Source organism: Aplidium turbinatum, chromosome 2, assembly GCF_918807975.1.
Source record: "Aplidium turbinatum chromosome 2, kaAplTurb1.1, whole genome shotgun sequence".
Taxonomy (NCBI): Eukaryota; Metazoa; Chordata; class Ascidiacea; order Aplousobranchia; family Polyclinidae; genus Aplidium; species Aplidium turbinatum.
Genome location: NC_137473.1, coordinates 33,020,549 through 33,039,258, shown reverse-complemented (window position 1 = coordinate 33,039,258; position 18,710 = coordinate 33,020,549). Strand labels below are relative to the sequence as shown.

Sequence of the window (18,710 nt, the reverse complement as noted above, 5' to 3'; positions counted from 1 at the left end):
AACTGTCTGTAATTTAGATCGTACATCTTCACTCTCCCTACATCCAGCTCTGTACAAAATGGTGCCGCCTACTCATCAAGTTGTGTATTGACAAACATGTTAATAATTGAAACAATATTTATCAAGCTATCTCAGCTATTAAGCTCTTACAGGTAAGCTATTACTGCATGTCATAAGCTATAAACGTGTACTTGCAATCCTGTAATTCTGAAGTATCAGAGTACCGTAATTAAAACCACAGCAAGCAAAATCAGGACATCGAGTCAAAAACTTTTTTTACGGTTAGTAAGTTATGAGTTGTGTAGGCTATATGATGCTTTTTTCTCAGAAAAGATAGTAAACCGATGTCTAGTATGCAGGGCCGGATTTAGCTGATGGGGAGGGCCCGAAGCACTGTTAGATCAGGGGGCCCCCGTGCACAAATCACCTCTACGTCTACAGTAGCATTAATCCAGCACTGCACTGCACTGCACAACATTTTGCAGAAACTTTAAAACTTCAAAGGCTGAAAGAAAAAAAATAGCACAAAATCACATTTTTTCCACGTAGGGGGGCCCTTCAAAAGTCGGGGGTCCGGGGCACCTGCACCCTCTGCCTCCCCCCTTCCCTAAATCCGGGCCTGCTAGTATGATTGGTTCGTAAGCATTTGGTTCAAGAGAAGTAAAGGTTTTTTCAACTACAGTTTACTTTATTCAAATTCTCTGTGAATAGGATTATATAGCCTATATTGATAAAGCCACACTTGTGTAGCGAAAGCTCTGCAATAAACTTGAATTTTCCAACTTAGTTTGATACGGTACGCTGCTCTTTTTTTTTTCAGTTTATTTGGTCTAGCTCTAGCCTGATGCTCCATATAATAATCTACAAGTATATGAAATATAATAAGAGTTATTAAATTTGCAGGGTGCTACAAACTATCCTTGTTTGTAGTCATGAAAAAAAGCTATTTAATCACCGGGTCATCAGGTTATGTGGGAAGCCGACTTGTAAAATTGCTTTGTCAGAATAATATTGACAATGTCACTAGATTAATACTGGTAGATACAAACATGAATGATCAAGTAAGAGATACACAGGAACAAGAGTGCAAAGGTAAGAAAATAAATCATAGGTTAACTTTAAAATCTGTAAATAAAATAAACAGGTTTGGCAACTAAATAAAATTTATTTGTAGAGCTTTCGCCGCCGTAAAGGTGGCTTCTTCAGTCTTTTTATTCAAATAGAATGTTAACTTTAAAGTTTAAATCCGCTCCTGTTACAAGAAAATTGGAGCGCAGTAAAGCGACTGTCACAATCTGTGCCTGAATACCACCAGACTTGTTTTGCTCAATCTTCAAAAACTGAACAAATAACGTCTGTGTGCTGTATCAAAATCACTGCTTGTCGACGTCGTGAATGTCATTAAATTGTAAATGTGTTGAGAGTTTTGTATTTTCATTTGATTCTTTATAATACTATCACTTTGAAAGGTGCTAAGTTTGTCTTAAACAAGGCTTAAGAATAAAGTTCAATGCATGTAAGTTTCAGCAAACTGCATACCTCAACTGACGCTCTTTTGTCTTTCTACTAGGTAATTGCAATTTGCGTTTGTCACGAAACCCCCACTAACAAATTTTAGATTGACAATAACGTTCTTGTTAATAGCATAATAACGAACAGGTAACACCACGCAGTGCCGGTCTTTGGGGTGTGCAAACCGTGCGATCGCACAGGGCCCGCAAATTAGGGGGCCCGCAATTTACTCAGAAAATGCAGTAATTTTGTCATTTTCAATGGAAAAATTCAACAAGTGCATTCAACAAAGGAATTAGCAGCAAGAAAACATAGAGACTCAATGGGTGCAACATATTTCGTCCCCTGAACATTTCGTACCCTGAAAAGATCGAGAAAAAAAAACAACAGAGCAAAAGTCGCTGATCGAAGTTGCCGCAAACATTTCAAAATTTCTCTCGATCTTTTCAGGGGACGAAATAGGTCGAAATTTGATTTTGTTACACAATTTTAGGGTACGAATTTTTCAGGGGACGAAATAGGTTGCATCCAGACTCGACATAGAAACATAGCTTTATTTCCGAAAAATGCCAAAGAAAGCATGATCTTATCCTTTTGCTATGCCACCGAACAGCACCATTTTACAGTAATATTCACACCCAAATTTTTGGTGAACATGCTCTCAGAATGCCCCAAATTCAGAGTAATTTTTCAAAATTTTCTGGGGGAGGCCCCCCACACCCCCGCCGCTGGGTGTTGCCTTCAACGATCACGCCGTCACGCTTCGCCCGCTGACCGTCAAACCACCCCCTCTCCCCTTTCAAAATACCTAGCTACGCTACTGAATTGGATCATTGTTATTGGGGCCCGCTAAACATATTCCGCACAGGGCCCGAAATAACCCAAGACCGGCGCTGCGCCACGCAACAACTATCAATGTTTTTTATTCGGTTATTTGTCCACAAACAGTAGAGGTGTGCAAAAAATAACAGTTTGTTAAAAATTAATCACTTAATTTCCTTGTGGCTACTAACAGTTGAGGCATTTGCAAGTTAACAGTTAAAAAATAACCCTGTAAAGTTAGGTTATTTCTTTTCCGTAAAAATATAAAGATGCGATAAATTTGCATCAAGACCTGTTTATAAATAATTCAATTCCTACTTTTTTTAAACTTTTTTGGCTGCGCCTCCCTGTTTAGTGTGCAGTATTTTACACCATAGCTACATCAAAATGTCCTTAAACTACTGTGCATTAGTTCGGTTCAAGACTTGATGATGTTGTTTGAATAACTTTAACACAAATGATGCGACAAATTTGCCATTCTGTCAGAATGATTACTGTTTTGTTAAAGTTTTCAAATTTTCATGATCACTCAGAGCTATAGCCAATCAGATTATGTGTGATGGAAGCATCACGACGTATGAAGGACGAGAAAACTATTAGTTTGAAAAATTGAAGTAGTTGTATTTGTTTCATAAAACCTAAATTTAAAATTTTTATTTTTATTTGTGTTTGTAGAAGCTGGAATAGCTGCTGAGTGGATAGTGGCAGATATTACAAGTAAAGATAGCATAAAAAATGCTGTTAAGGATGTTGATGTTGTCATTCATACTGTGGCAATAATGGACATATTTGATTATACTCCAGAAGAAGTGATGCGTGATGTATTTGTCTTGGGTAAGTTTATGCACCAACACTAAAAAAAAAAAATATTTTTGTGGTTGAGAAGGTTTAATTAGATCCTCAACTTTACATCTCTGTTGACAACAACCACTTTGTCGCAGGAACAGTCAATATGCTGGAATTGTGTTGCTCAACCAATGTGCCACATTTCATTTATACCAGCTCCAATGCTGCAATCGGACCAAATGCTAATGGTGATCCTTTTGTAATGGGAGATGAGGATACTCCATACCTCACTAAACCTGGAACGTTTTACGCGAAATACAAGCGTGAAGCCGAACAGCAAGTCTTAGCAGCAAATGGTAGAAAAATGGCAAATGGGAAGGTGAGTTGACTCAAAACTTACTATTCCAATACTACTTGGTTAAACTATTTATTGGATTAAAAAATATTCTCAAAGCCCAATTTTTACATTTTTCTAAACTTGTCAATGACTTTAAGTCACTGCTACCTGCATGGTTCTTGAGGATTTTAGTGTAATTGGTTTTCTTGCCTTTCCGTCCACGATCGAAATCTTAAACTACCAGGCATTAGCCTAGATATGACAAAAAGTATATCGGTAAGTTATTGTTTACTATATTTGCATGGAAAACTGTGGTTGCGGTGTGCTACTCTCACTGCACACACCGAGGATGGAACCATAGTCGCTTGATCTATCCGATTTATCCACATTTTTGTTTACCAGGTCAGGTGATTATTATTTGAGCTAATGCATTGTTGGCTGAACAGAAACAGACTCTTGCCGCTCTATTGCTCTTTACCAAATCATGTAACATGTCTTGTTTTTAGACGTTTCTGACTTGTGTTCTTCGGCCCGGTGGCATGTTTGGCGGAGATAACGTCATTATGAAAGAAGTATTTCTTTCATGTAAGAATAACAAAATGTTGGTCAGTCCTTGTCCAAAGACCGTGTTACAGAATGCTATGTTTGTAGATAACGTTGCATGGTGTCATATACTTGCAGCAAAAAAAATACAGGTAAAATACAGTACAACTTAAAGTTAGAAACAAAATGTTTATGTGGTTCTAAAAAACTTTTTAAACATCATTACTTTTTAAGAATTTACATAAAAGTAAGCATCACTTTTGGAATTTGTCTATTTATGCTTGATTTGCTGGTATCAGGATTGCTTCAGCACAGCTACTGTATTACGATGCAATAGCGCTTGGCAGAAGGTTAGTTTGTGCTCAATCAAGAGCACAAGAGGAGCGTGATGAGCATCTATAGTTCTTGATACCGTACGCTATAGTCAGTTCAGTTTTTCGTTGCTGGTTGAGTGTTCATTTGCCATTCAGCGGCATCTAACGTATGGAATAATTCCCGACAACAAGACTTCAACAATTGAAAACTTCACTCTGTCAATCTCAGTGACCGGGCCTGCGTCAATGATTCAAAGCCTCTACAAGTATACGAAACTGCCAGGATTAAGGTCTGCAAGAAGCTTTCCCAGTTCGAAGATAAACATTCAATCAATCAATTTTGCTATTCCTGTGTGTTATTGTCATAACCGATGAAAACAATGAAAGTGATTTTTTTTCGTTCTGTCTGAATAGGTAAGCTACTCCGTAAGTCTACTCACTGATGACAGCCCACCACGTACTTTTCACAGACACGTGGATCAGTGATCAGTGGAAATGCATACTATCTTGGCGATGACACTCCTCAATTATCATACACTCGTCTGATGTTGGTCTTCTTTGAACCATTTGGTTACACCATATCAAGGGAGCCTATACTTCCTTTCTGGTTGATGTACGTAACAGGGGTTGTGCTTTCAAAAGTCTCAACATTTCTAGCTTTTTTCAATATTCATAAAAAGGTAAGTAATGGGAGATTTGCACAAATTTGGTGGGTTTCCATTCCGCTCAGAAATGATTACTTTTGTAGAATTAATTAAGTCATAAATTGATTAGTTTAATGGCCAAAATGCTTAAACTTCAGCCGTATTGGTTGGAATAAAACAGCAATGATGCCAAACTCTAATTTATATTTTTGGTGATAACATAACAACGTAAACTGACTTGTGTAATAGCCTATATTCGTACCGGTAATAACTTACAATCAAATAACGCAGCATGAGAAGGAAAGGAACGCAAAAAACAGTACACAGCAGGAAGCATCAAAAACTGTATAGTTATAGCTGCTCCCATTTGAAATGCCATTGAATGTCACCGCTTTCGTTAAATGTCGAACCAAAAACCAGCAGAGTGTTTGCTTATTAGACAACTGCCCACGCAGTCGATGAACACGCAGTTTATTATGACCAATTGTGTGAAATGATCTGGCGTCCCCTCACCATAAACCAAACGGTAACCTCTTTGTTTTGAGGAAACGAGACTCTGTGTGGAGTGCGCAGCTTTTCTTTTCTATAGGCCTATTCAGCTTATTTCCGTTCTTTTTTCGTTAGCCTCTTCTCACTCCCGGAGTAGTCACCCTGTTTTCTACAACGTTCACTTTCTCGCACAAGAAGTTTGAAAAACACTTCGACTACAAACCTTTGGTTGGGTGGGAGGAAAGTATAAAAAGAACAAGACAGGATCTGGAGAAGATGATGACAGAATGCGCCTGATGCTACAAAGCTCTATCTTCTTTCTTACTCGTTTTCTGCGTGTACTATCTTATGCTTATGTCTGGTTATAATGACGCCATCACGTAGCTATGACGTAGCTAGAAAGAAAATTTTAAGAGGGCAAAAGCAATTGTTGGGAGGGCAAACATTTTAATATTTGAAATAAGGAGTTTGTTTTAAAATATACAGTAGCTACTGAATGCAGTCACACATTTATGAAGCGTCATTCACCATATAATGCAATGTAATTATAACGTTATAATAAAATTAAAAAGCCGATGCTGTTGGGACGGAACAAGATAAAATTTTGGGGCGCAATTACTCCCCAAAACACCCTCGAGGCTACGTAGCCTACCTACTAGCCTATCACTTTAAATTTTCCGTTTGTAGCTAAACGTTCCCTAATGTTAGGGAGCTTCTTTTTACTTTCGAACATATTAACAAGCTGTAGGTACATATGTGGCAAAGTAGCCTATTACCTCTTTCCATTTTCGCAATGCACTTTTTTGCATTTTTTGTTGATTAGGCTATATTTTCGAATCCAGCAGCCATCATCAACAAAATTAAGTGATATGATTCCCTGGAAGATGCAACAGACAACAGTGTTGTTACGATGTAATTGCAAGAACAAAGTACTGTAAATGTTTTGAAATTACTTAAGCTTTTTAATTTCTTAAGTTTCATCTTTCTTAACTACCACTAATGAATTACATAACCAGTTTGGTTTCAAGGCTAATAGGCCTACAATGTCGAAATAAGCGTATTTCTACTGAAATAGGTTGTAGCCTATCATTGTGTAAAAATATTATTTTTATTGTAGCTTACTTTTCTTCATGTTTCTCAAGCCTTTGACAACATAAATTATCACATATTGTTAAAAAAATATTTTGCGTAATTGTCCGATGTGTTCCGTTCGTATATTTTACAGTTTCGGAGCATTGAACAAACTGTGTCATTTGTACAAACCGCAAACCATAATAAAATACATTTGTTGCTTTTTTTCCGGCTTTTATGGGTTTGCTACTTATTTTCTAACATTGTAAACTTTTTCGGTACCGATGGGTCTTGCTTTGATGTGAAAAAATTTCCTTTGTTAAGTGGGATAAACACTTAGATATTAAATATTACATTAGGTGTTTAAAAGAAAGCACAATCGGAGGAAATATTTATATATCTATTTCGTCCGATTGTACTTCCTCATTCCTCAAACGTTCTATGGTGGTTAAGATTTTTTGTTTCACTTGTCTTGTATGTCATTTTATGTCTTGCAGTTGTTCCATTGCATTTCTTATTTGAGGCTAATCATTTCCGATCTCTTGGTGACATGTTTGACGTTTAGAATCTCGCATGATCTATCACATTATGTTAAAATTAAATTCTTCATGTTTCAAAATAGTCCCACAAAACTTTCCGAAGAAAATATTTAAACACAAACGGCTTACGAATGACAAATATTCGTGTTCGTACAAAGAACATAGTATAAGCTATGGCCCTTATTTATGAACACCTACTTTTTTTTAGAACTGGTTGCGTTTCAGAAAAATTTCACGTTTTTACTAGGTGAAATTTCTACAAGTGTATGCTTAAATGTTTTTGATATTGGTTGGCTATCGTAGGCTAGATCTTAAAACTTGAGGCCCTAGGCTTCAGCCTTTTCAGTCTAGTGGTAGGCTAGGCCTAAATACGGCACTGAATTTGAGGGTTAAATATGTAGGCTACTATAATCAGTACTTCTGCAAATTTTAGGAACCCAAAAAAATGTAGAATTAGGCGAAATGTCAAATTAGGTATATATTTATATATGCCAATTTTATTTTTGATTAATAATCATATTCACAAACAATGATAAATCATTTCACGTTGAAGTGCAGAAAAAATGTTTGCTTTTTGTAAGGGCTTTGAATCATATATTCAGACCAGTCACCTAGCTAGGTCACTTACCTATTGAATGAAAAATCAAGATTTGTTGGTATGGAGCAGTTTGTCCATATCAACAAATCGTCATTCCCTTTTAGGAAACTCACTGCACCTCTCCAGACAAGTATTTCACTGGCAGGGTTCTTCAGCCTGGGGGTTGCGAGACGCCTGAAAATGCAATGTATAGTTTTTAATTATTTTTTTGCCAGAAAAGATCAAAACCTGTGTTTTTCGCAATTGACCAATCCTTGACCTGAGGTTATTCTATTGTATAAGCTTTCAAATGCTGCAAAAGCTCTAACGATATAAAGCAGTGGTTCCCAACCTTTTTGTTGCCACGGACCCCTTTAGACAAATTATTAATTCTGCGGACCCCTACCTAAATTTTGCCTGAAACTCAATTAACATACTATTGACTATTGTAATAATATGCTACTCAACTACTGTAGGCTACTGTGTCATATTGCATTGCCGCTACGACTCTTGCGGCAAACATCAGGTCAAACAGTTGCTCAAATAAGAAAACGAATGAATTGTTCAAGAATGGCAGCAGTATTTTAATATTAAGGTGACCCAAAGTGCCATGCCGAAACTTTTTCAACGTAAGCAAATTTAATGAGAGGGTTGTTGTTTGTTTGCCTGAACTAAACGACTGAACTGTGGTTGAGTTTTTGACAATGCAACACGCATGTCATCTTCAACGTCCAGGCGATTTCGATGTTTAGGTTTTATTGCAACAAGAGCTGAGAATCCTGCCTCCCAAAGGTAAGTGGTTATGAATGGTAACAAAACAATAATCGCTTTCTTTGCCAAGAATGGGTAGGTTTGCAGTTGTGAGCACCAAAATTCTTCCACGGTTTTTGAAGGAAATTCAATGCGTAATAACTCTTTTGATCTCAAATCAATTAGGGCCCAGGGGTTCTTAACCTTTTTTGTCTCGTTTACCCCTTGCCGAATCAAAAAAGTAAAATTTACCCCCACCGTTTTGGTGACCCCTTGTGATGTCATCGTGTCCAGTCAACCATGCGAAGAAATGCAAAACATCTTTTTTGTCTGGATTTACCTTGGCAAATATCAAAAAACAAGCTGTTAATTTGCCGAAGACACGATTGTTCTTGACGGGGTCCTGTGAAAAATAATGTCTGCTCAAACGTCCTAAATAACTATGATAACAGCACACAAGAATGTTTAAGTTTTTTTCTTTTATTAATGACTGACACGCAATTTCAACAGTCAATCAGTGAGACTTTTGTGCTTGCTTTTCACGAACAATTTTGGAGATTCTTGGAACAGTCTTTAAAAGAGCTCCTCGCATGTCGTGTTTGGGAACTAAACGAGATCGATGTTTTGTTTTAATAGTCAGCAATGAAGAGAACCCTACTTCACACAGATAAATAGTTGGAAAAGGTGTAATAACTTCAAATGCATGCTTAGTCAGCGTATGAAACTCTTCGACTAATCCACACCAAAACTTGGAAAAGTAAAAAGTCACCATTGCATGATAAGAATTTGGAACAAAGAGTTGTTGAACATTGAAGATCAATCAAATCATCTTTGCAAAGATCATCGTCAGCAATACTTTCTACTGTAACTTGGCTTCGAAGGGATGAGTTATCCAAAGTGCAGTAGGCTACTGTTAAAACTTTCACCTTCGACGTAACCGCCAAAGTTCTTTTTTAAGGCGGCAAGGTGCTGGTATATTTCGATTTCGCGGTCAGAAATCTAGTTGCGACTTCTACTGACTTTCCAAACATCAAATGTTGAAAAATTTGTGTAAATTCCTTTTTGAACTCTTTTACTCCACAGATCTAATTTTGTCTGAAAGCCCTGAATTTTATCATGTAGGCCTTCATCTATAATGGTAACACTTTTTCCTTGCATTTGCATATTGAACTGGTAGGCTACAGTAAAAATGTAGCACACATACGCTGCTGCAATGAAACTGGTAATCTACTTGCGTGGAGATAAATGAAAAAGACGAAAACTTACATTAAGCATAAATTTGAATCAAAATTGAGTGCAACACTACCAGTTTTTTACTAACTGAAAAAATGAACTTTTCTTTAATTTATGATTTAGTAAATTTACCCCCTCGGTAGGTGAAATTTACTCCCAGGGGGTAAATTTACCCCCGGTTAAGAACCCCTGAATTAGGCCATCTTTACTGAGATCGTCATCGCTAATGCTGTTCAAGTCAAAAAGAAAACGATTTCGAATCCATGTTTCAACTTTGTTCGGCAGGTGTTCTAAATTAATATAACGTTGAAATGAGATTTGCAGGGTTTCAAAGTGTGCGCAAAATTTTTCTCTCATAGAGATCAAAAGAGTAGGCTACATTCTCTTTGAGTTTCATCTATCAAGATAAGATCTTCTAACATTGGAAAGTTAGCGTAATTACCTGCTTCCAATCTGCGTTTCCAAACCGGCATCTTGGCTAAAAACGCTTTCAGTTTTTCAGCTGCATCAATTATTGTCACACCTGGTCCTTGAATTCCACGATTAACATTGTTAATACCATAATATGACCGAAAATGTCGGCTAAGTAGGCCATGCCGTATAGAAAACTTTTACTCTCAAACAATTTTGAGAGGGGACTTCCTTTTGCATTCAAAAGAGTTGACATATGATATACTTCATTTTTAGCTGCTGCAGTCGTTTTAAAACTTCTCCTCTAGATAACCAACCAGTGGCGGCTCGTGGTATTTATAGCAGGGGGTGCTGCAACCGGAGGTAGCCTATACGTGAAAGAGCGAGCGCCAAAGGCGCGATGCCAAGGGGTCTAGGGACATGACCCCCATAAATTTTACCTTATTTTAGTGGTATTTCATGAATTCTGAGGCTATTTGAGCAATTAATTTCCTGATGTTCATCAAGTTTAAATAGGCTGTTTTAGCATGTGACCTTTGGCCTTAACTTATTATCGTAAGTTAACAATGAACCTAGGTTACATTTAATTTATAAAAAATCAACCAGGTTTGGTAGCCACAAAAATTTATTGGTAGAGCTTTTCTTAAATTTAATTTAACAACACTAATGAAAACCTAGTCTAAGCTTTATCTTTTTGTGGAGAAAGCAAAGCACATTAGTCTAACCATGTAACAGCATCAGTCGCAGCCACCTAATATCGTGTTTGAAAACAACAGTATTTGCAACAGTAGCTAGCCTGACCACGTGACCAGCAACTGCAAAATTTGCAGTTCGAAATTGTGGGATTTGAAGCAACCTGAGCCAAAATATGACGTCACAATTTCTCTTTGTTCTTCTTTTATAAGATCGCAACTGCAAGGCTTGCAGTTCAGAGCTGCCAAATACAAAACTTAAAAAATCATCATATTTTTTAAAACCCAGAAATTATGAAACTTCTAGTCGGTAGGACTAGGATCTATAGAGAACACGAGAAAAAACGTGAAATTAATAAAAAAAATAAAATACTGAAATGTGCAGGGGGTGCTGCAGTTTTGCAGTTTCTATGGACGAGCCGCCACTGTAACCAACGTACATCAGAATGATACAAAAGTACTTCGTAATCTGACCCTACTTCTTGACAGAGCGCTTTAAAAGTACGGTGGTTTACAGCTCTGCTTTTGATGAAATTAACGACTTTCACGCAATTCGTTAGAATTTCTTTGAGACTTGGTAAAGTTTTTGCTGCTAAGGCGTACCTGTGCAAGAAGCAATAGGTAAAAACCACACGAGGAGCTTCGTTATTTAGTAAAGCAGCAGATCCGGATTTGTTCCAAAGCATAGCTGGTGCTCCATCCGTGCATATAGACAGGGCCTATGAGAGGGGGGGGGTACGGAGGGTACGGCGTACCCTTGAGGGCCCAGGCCTGTGTTTGTTGGGGGGCCCGAAATTGTGGTTTTATACTGTAGTTTACGCGCAAAAATATTTGGCTAAAACCATCCTAAACGACTAATTTCAAGCATAAAAGTTGTTATTCTTTATAGTCCTGGGGGGCCCGTAATCTAGCAAAAGGGCCCAGAAAGGTAATCGAGTGCTTTGCGAGCAAATTAGGGGCCCAAAGTGGTAATTTAATGCTTTACGTGTTAAAAGCACCCTAAATTAAATCATAAAAGTTAGTTATTCTCTTGTCCTGGGGGGGAGGGGCATAGTGTAGTAGAAGCAGGTTTGAGAAAAACCCAGGTAAAAAGCCCGGGTGTTTTTTTTTTTTTTTTGTGTTTTTTGAAAACTAACTTATTTGACAATAGTAGTTTCACGCTTATTTCACTTCAAAATGAATTTGGAGTTAGAGCAGGAGCCGGAGAATACTTTCGGAGCAGGACCGGAGCCGGAGTTAAAAAAAGTGACTTCTCTCGTTCAGCTCTGCTAGTGCTGGGCATGTGGTGAATGCAAAAGTTAATGAAGAAAGGTTTGGGTTGGTCAGATGATTCAGATAATTAACTTGATTATGTTTTAACAAGATGTTATGTTTGAGCCTTGGTAGAGAGCTTGGCTTGTACCAGATAGCCTACATATAACACTCAGTAACGTCAACGGATTTAACATTAAACACACAAAAAAAACATCAAAAAACTACTAAATCCAACGTTTTCGACATCACATAATGTCCTCTTCAGAAATAATTATAAGCTACATCAAAGAGAAATAAAAAAATGAATTTAAAAATTTAACATTAAAGATGTAGCCTACAATAAGCGACACCTCTCAACAGCAGTACAGCACCATCAACAACTGACACACGAATTCAATGCAGGATACACAAATTGGCGAGGGTCAGATCACATGATTGCACAACACAAAATAATAGTTTTATTGCAGCTTGATGCTATTATTGCGCACAGATGTCCAATTGTCCAGTAAAATGTTGTGTGGTGTGCAATACGCCTAAGCAAATATCACACTTTTTGCCCAAGACAAAGGGGGCCCGGAGTGAGAGGGGGGCCCGGAATGACTCTTCGTACCCCTAGTGAAAATTTCTCTCAGAGGCCCTGCATATAGAACAAAATTCATCAAGGTAATCACGGACCCCCAAATGCTTTCTCACGGACCCCCAAGGGGTCCGCGAACCCCAGGTTGGGAACCACTGATATAAAGCATTTAATACGTATTACCTAAGCTACAATTGAGTTCTTTGTGCTAACTAAAGTTAACCAGTAACCACGATATGGCAAAAAAAACAAGATTATTTAGAATTTTATGTTAACTATGGATTTGTCAGTATCGTTTCCAATAGTAGCCTATTAAAAAAAAAGTATTGTAGGCTAGGCCTATAGGCTTTTTTATTTAAAAATTCTTTTAACAACAGTTGCACGCATTGACAAGCTTGTTTAAAAAAATGCAGCACTAGCCATCTCACTGAAACTGATTTCAATAAATCCATAAAGATTGCAATAAATTCAACCGGTGAAAAAGCGAAAATCTAGCTTATTCTTATTATTCTTTCTTCTATAATAATCTAGCCAAGCTTGATAGGAAATGGAAATACTAGCTAGAGGAAATGTAATAAAAACCGTGATAACATTGTGAAAGGATGTTTTTGGTTTCAAAAGTTTGCATTAGCGTAGCTAAACGAGACATAACTTGATGTCTTTGTGAATCAAATTTGGTTAAATTTTCAATTAAATATGTTTTTGTGAGGACTTACGAGGCTACATTGATTGCTCTGAGAGGGTTGCGGTGTAAAAAAGGTTAAAAACCCCTGGTCTATAGCCAGGGCCATCGACGTGGACTCCAAAGTAGGCTAAGGACAACCAAAAAATAAATTTTCAATCGAAATGAAACTAATGTTTTTGAGCAAATCTTTTCACTTATACGAGCTATAACATATCCCATGCTGCCATAGTTTTTGCCAGAAATACTTTGTTCCAGCAACTCCTTTTTTTTGTAGAAGATATTTTGTGCATCTCACGACAGCTCAGGTCTAGGTTTACCTTTACTTGTAGCAGTGATTTAACTGTCATTTCATTAAATTTGTTCCACATACCTGATTTGTTCCTTTGCTTGGTCCACTGAGCCGAAACATGAGAAAACACTCGCTCCACAAACGAATTACTGCCTGAAACAAAGATGATGATGCTATTCAACTTGTAGAGCAACGGAAAAGAGTCGCCTCAGTAAAGATCTTCATCTACTTGTCTTGATGTTCATCCTTGCAGAACATATCATCTGGATTCTGGAATCTTCTTAAACAGAGCTTTATTAACAGCCAAAACCTCATCAAGCAACTCATCCTTCATTGCCATTGACGAATCCATTTTCTTCGCGAACCCGCTTTCTCGTACTCAATTGTTTGATCTCTTAACAGGGTCCAGTTGATGTGCATTGGATACCTCTCAAATCTAAACCACTTACCGGTGTTGATATACCGGTATTGTAAAAATGTAGAAGTTTTATAATTGTTAAAAATAAGACAAAATGAGGAGTCAAAAACAAACACATTTCTTAGAAATAGGGAGAATGAATTTTTTGTAAGAGATTGCTCTTCAAAATAGGGACAACTTTTTCTATAGCAGTGGTAACTTTTTGGTGTTGGCGGACCTTTTGCTGCCCTCGAACCAGTCGCGGAACCCCTAAAAAATTTCATCTAAAATTTTAATGTATCACGTTTCCTAACGGAGACAAGTGTTTCATAAATCTCGAAGTGATGCACTTAGAAAAATTTGATGAACTCGAGACTCATTCATGTGTCATTGATGAAGTTATGCTATGAGCTGTAGCCTATGTTGGTACCGTACACAGAATTAAAAATCAGTCATCTACTTTATATGCTGATTTAAACTTTTTCTATAAGTATGATGAAAAAATTACTATAATGTTTGCAACTTTTGCAGATAATTTCTCCCTATTTTGTTTGTAATCAATATTTTGCCGTGCTTTAATCACAGTCCTGGCGAAACTGTGAGTGCTGCAGTAGCGGCTCGTGGCATGGGGCTGCAGAGCTGCAGCCCCACCTGAAAGAAAGAGAAGAGGGAAATATGTTTTCCTGTGTGTTTGTCCGACCCAGTTACTTTTTCACTTAGGAATAGCGAATCAAAAATTAAAATATTAAAAGTTTCGTTTGGCAACACCGATTTTAGGCAAACAGCTCTGCAGCCCGAGATTCTGGATTTCAAGCGCTCTCATCATCATTATGTTCTTTCCTCGTATTGAGGCTTGGATACAATGCGCCATTTGTCTCGACCATAAGCTGTTCTTACTGCTGTTTCATAACTTAATTTTGTTCATTTAGTGATGTTTGATGTCCAAATCATTCTTGGTCTGCCTTTGTTTCTTTTACCATTTATCTTTCCTTCTATTAATGATCTTTGTAACGAGTTTTGCCTTAATATCCCTGCTTATTGTGTGTCCGAAATACTTCAATTTTCTTTTTTGACTATTTGTAAGAGAATTTTGGCCGAGTGGTTAGCGCGTTGTGCTCGCAGTCAAGAGCCTGCATGTTCGACTCCAGCCACCCACACTTGCTGTTGTTTCTCTGGGCATGAAACTTTACGGTAATTGCCTCTACCCAGTGATCGATTTCGAGTAGGCCTAATGGGTAGTACCAAATTTAAGTCATAAGTACAGTAGATAACCGGAAACAGACATTGCCGTCGGCTGCAGTGTGGGTCAGGTGTACGTCGGAAGGCGTACACCGATGTATAGTGATCAAGTCCGCTTTCCCGCAATGCAGGATAAAGATATGAAAAAACAAACAAACAATTGAATTTGAATAATAATTCATCGTTAGTGATTTTTTGTTTCCATGAAATGTTTAACATTTGCCTGTATGACCAGAGCTCGAAGGCATCGATCCGTTTTTTTCATTTTTTGTGATAACCTACTGTCTAAGTTTCAGAGTTGTATAAAAGGGTTGGCCAGGTAGGTATAGTAGTTAGGGCAATATATGGTTTGACCCCAAAAAAATTGCAACAAAAGATTTTTCAACTGATTTGATTAGTTTTGGGTGTCAGTATTGACATATTCAAAATCTTAAGCGATCCAACTTCCGGAAAGTGGTTATTTTCAAGATGGCCGCCAAACCATTAAAATAACAGTAAATTGACCAAAACTCGGTCATCATATGACCAAAACATGGAGTTTTGGTGTCTATATCTAGGTTTTTATACCCTGTGAAGTCAATGAGACCATTTTCAGAATTGTTAATTATCTGATAGCCTATAAATTCAATATGGCAATCCAAGATGGCCGCCAAATCAATAAAATAACAGTAAATTGACCATAACTCGGTCATAATATGACCAAAACATGTAGTTTTGGTGTCTATACCTAGGTATTTGTACCCTGTGAAGTCAATCAGACCATTCTCAGAATTGTTGAATTATCTGAGAGCCTTTAAATTCAATATGGCAATCCAAGATGGCCGCCAAACCAACAAAATAACAGTAAATTGACCATAACTCGGTCATCATATGACTAAAACATGTAGTTTTGGTGTCTATATCTAGGTTTTTATACCCTGTGAAGTCAATGAGACTATTCTCAGAATTGTTGAATTATCTGATAGCTTATAAATTCAATATATAGCAATCCAAGATGGCCGCCAAACCAATAAAATAACAGTAAATTGACCATAACTCGGTCATCATATGTTTAAAACGTGTAGTTTTGGTGTCTATATCTAAGTTTTTATACCCTGTGAAGTCAATGAGACCATTCTCAGAATTTTTAAATTATCTGATAGCCTATAACTTCAATATGGCAATCCAAGATGGCTGCCAAAACAATTAAAAATGAACAATAACAATGTAGGGGAAGGGAAGGTAATTTGATACGGAAGGTAATTTGATACACCCCCCCTACAGAAATGTACAAAAAATTTTAGTCAAAAATATTGTCATTAGGTGGAAGATCTGTGAAAATAATGCCTACAAAATTTGCACCATGCAGCTAACTCCTGCTTTTATGGCATAAAATTGTAAAAGTGTGTTTTTTGAGTATTTTCGTAAAATTTTTAACTCATGATTATTTTCGTCTGGAAAATTAAAGAAAAGTTCCTGAAAGATGAAACCAAACTCATTTGACAGTTCATTGATAAGGCTTCAAGGGCATGTCACGTTTTTTCTGCAATGTGCATCCAAGCATACAAAAATCAGAATTTTATAACTTTTTTTGAAAAAGGTAAATTGATACATGTGGAGAAGGTAAATTGATACAGTATATTAAATTATTTTTTGTGACTGTAATAAATGTTGTCATTGATCTAGTTGATTTAAATAAGTTATTCTTTATTAACAAGACCTGCTACTTTGGGAAACAACTATTATATGCGCTTTCATAGGCCTACACGCTATCTGTTGTCAAAAAATGAGAAAAGCGCAAAGCACCCCCCTTGAATAAGAACTCCAGTCAATGATCCTTCCCATGTCCATCCCGCTGCAGAAGCTTCTTCGCACACATAGGCCTCAACAGTCATCTTTGCACCCAAGCACGCCAACCACATATAAAAATTTTCATTTATTGCTTTGTTGTCAAAGGGGATTTCTGTATTAGTTTTACTGTATCAAATTACCTTCCGGGTGTATCAATTTACCTTCCGTGGAAGGTAAATTGATACATTTGAGTGACGTTTTTAAAATTTCAATTAAAAAAAAGTAACAAAAATAGAAAAGTGAAAATGTTTTTAAAAAGTGTGTAAGGGATCAGACTTTCATTTCAGCTTAAAATCAATAGTTTGTGTCACGTAATTTTCAGTTAACAGGCAAAAATGTTAAAAGTGTATCAAACTACCTTCCCTTCCCCTGTTGGTTATTAAAAACCGATGAATTTCTATACATATTTGAGTAAACTAAGCAGGCATAAAGAGTTCATACGATGTGGTCATGTACATCAGTACTCAGTAGACTCTTGACATAATCAGCGTAAAGAAAGCACATGGATCAAGTATTACTAAATCTCATCGCTGTCACTCTCCATGTCATCGTCTGTAATTATGTGATTGCTGTATGGGTTGACACATGAACCAGTTTGGCATGGTCCACATTCAGCATGACATGGTAGCCCATATCTCCGGCAACTGCAGTGAGGTGGACACGATTCGCAATTGCTGTGTATCATTTTTAGTAGGTTGTACGGGGGAAGCTTTCATGTCCGTCATGGTTGGAATCATCTGATTATTGTCTACTTTCCATCCCCAGTCTAGAGCATCCATACCATCGTCAGTAGCCTACCCATCCAGACCATAATCTGGTAGTAAACTCTGAGGCAGTGGAATTTGGTAGAGGATGGTGTAGTGTAGGTGGCAAATGTTCAGGGTGAACAAAGGACTTGGATGTTGTAATTTTCTTGACCAATGTATTGCAGCGCTGTGTTTCCAGGTTACTACTGCCATCGTTGCCAAACATAACGGTCATAGCTTTGTTTCCAAGATCCTTAATCAAACAGGTGATCTCTCCATGCAGGAAGTGATGAAGCACGAGCTCAGTACATGCCAACCCGCCTTGTTTGAAGCTAGACATTTTTTCCGAGAAGCCGATAAGTCTCAAATAGCTCCCGCCATCACAGAACATGCCAGCAGTGTGACGTCAGGCGATTATGAAGTAGTGAAAAAATCTGCCCCGAAAACCGATCACTACGTTCTTGATGGGGGGTTCTTGTTGCATCGAGTGCTATGGAAAGCTGGAGACAGTTGTGGGTCTATTGTACAGTCGTATGCAGATTATACCATTCGTCATTATCGCTTAGCAACGGTGGTCTTTGATGGATATGGTGGTCCGTCTATCAAAGACAATACCCATCAAAGACGCGGCATGAACGTCCACCGGGTTGTTCACTTTACTGCAGACACCAAGTTCATTGGAAAGAAGGAGCAGTTCTTGTCTCGAGCGTCCAACAAGGAAGGATTAATTTCGCTAATTTCTGCTCAACTGAGAAATAAAAGCTGCAATGTGATCAACGCACCAGGTGATGCAGATGTTGACATCGTCAAGACGGCAGATGGACAGCCCTCATAGACATGGTACGACTTTAATTGGTGAAGACACGACTCTTTTAATATTGTTACTATACTATGCTAACACTGACCCACACATTAAAGACCTTTACTTCCGCTCCGACAAAGCTTACTCAACCAAGATACACGACATCAACAA

The 18,710-nt window shown here is 37.6% G+C and overlaps 1 protein-coding gene across 1 annotated transcript; it reads left to right on the top strand.

Moving 5' to 3' along the window:
• Positions 1-932: 932 nt before the first annotated feature.
• LOC145765407 (3 beta-hydroxysteroid dehydrogenase type 7-like) lies at positions 933-7,128 on the top strand. Its single transcript, XM_082577226.1, has 6 exons — positions 933-1,092; positions 3,010-3,168; positions 3,276-3,499; positions 3,964-4,152; positions 4,785-4,994; positions 5,583-7,128. The coding sequence occupies exons 1-6, from the start codon at positions 933-935 to the stop codon at positions 5,742-5,744; spliced, it is 1,104 nt and encodes a 367-aa protein (XP_082433352.1). The 3' UTR covers positions 5,745-7,128.
• The last annotated feature ends 11,582 nt before the right edge of the window (positions 7,129-18,710 follow it).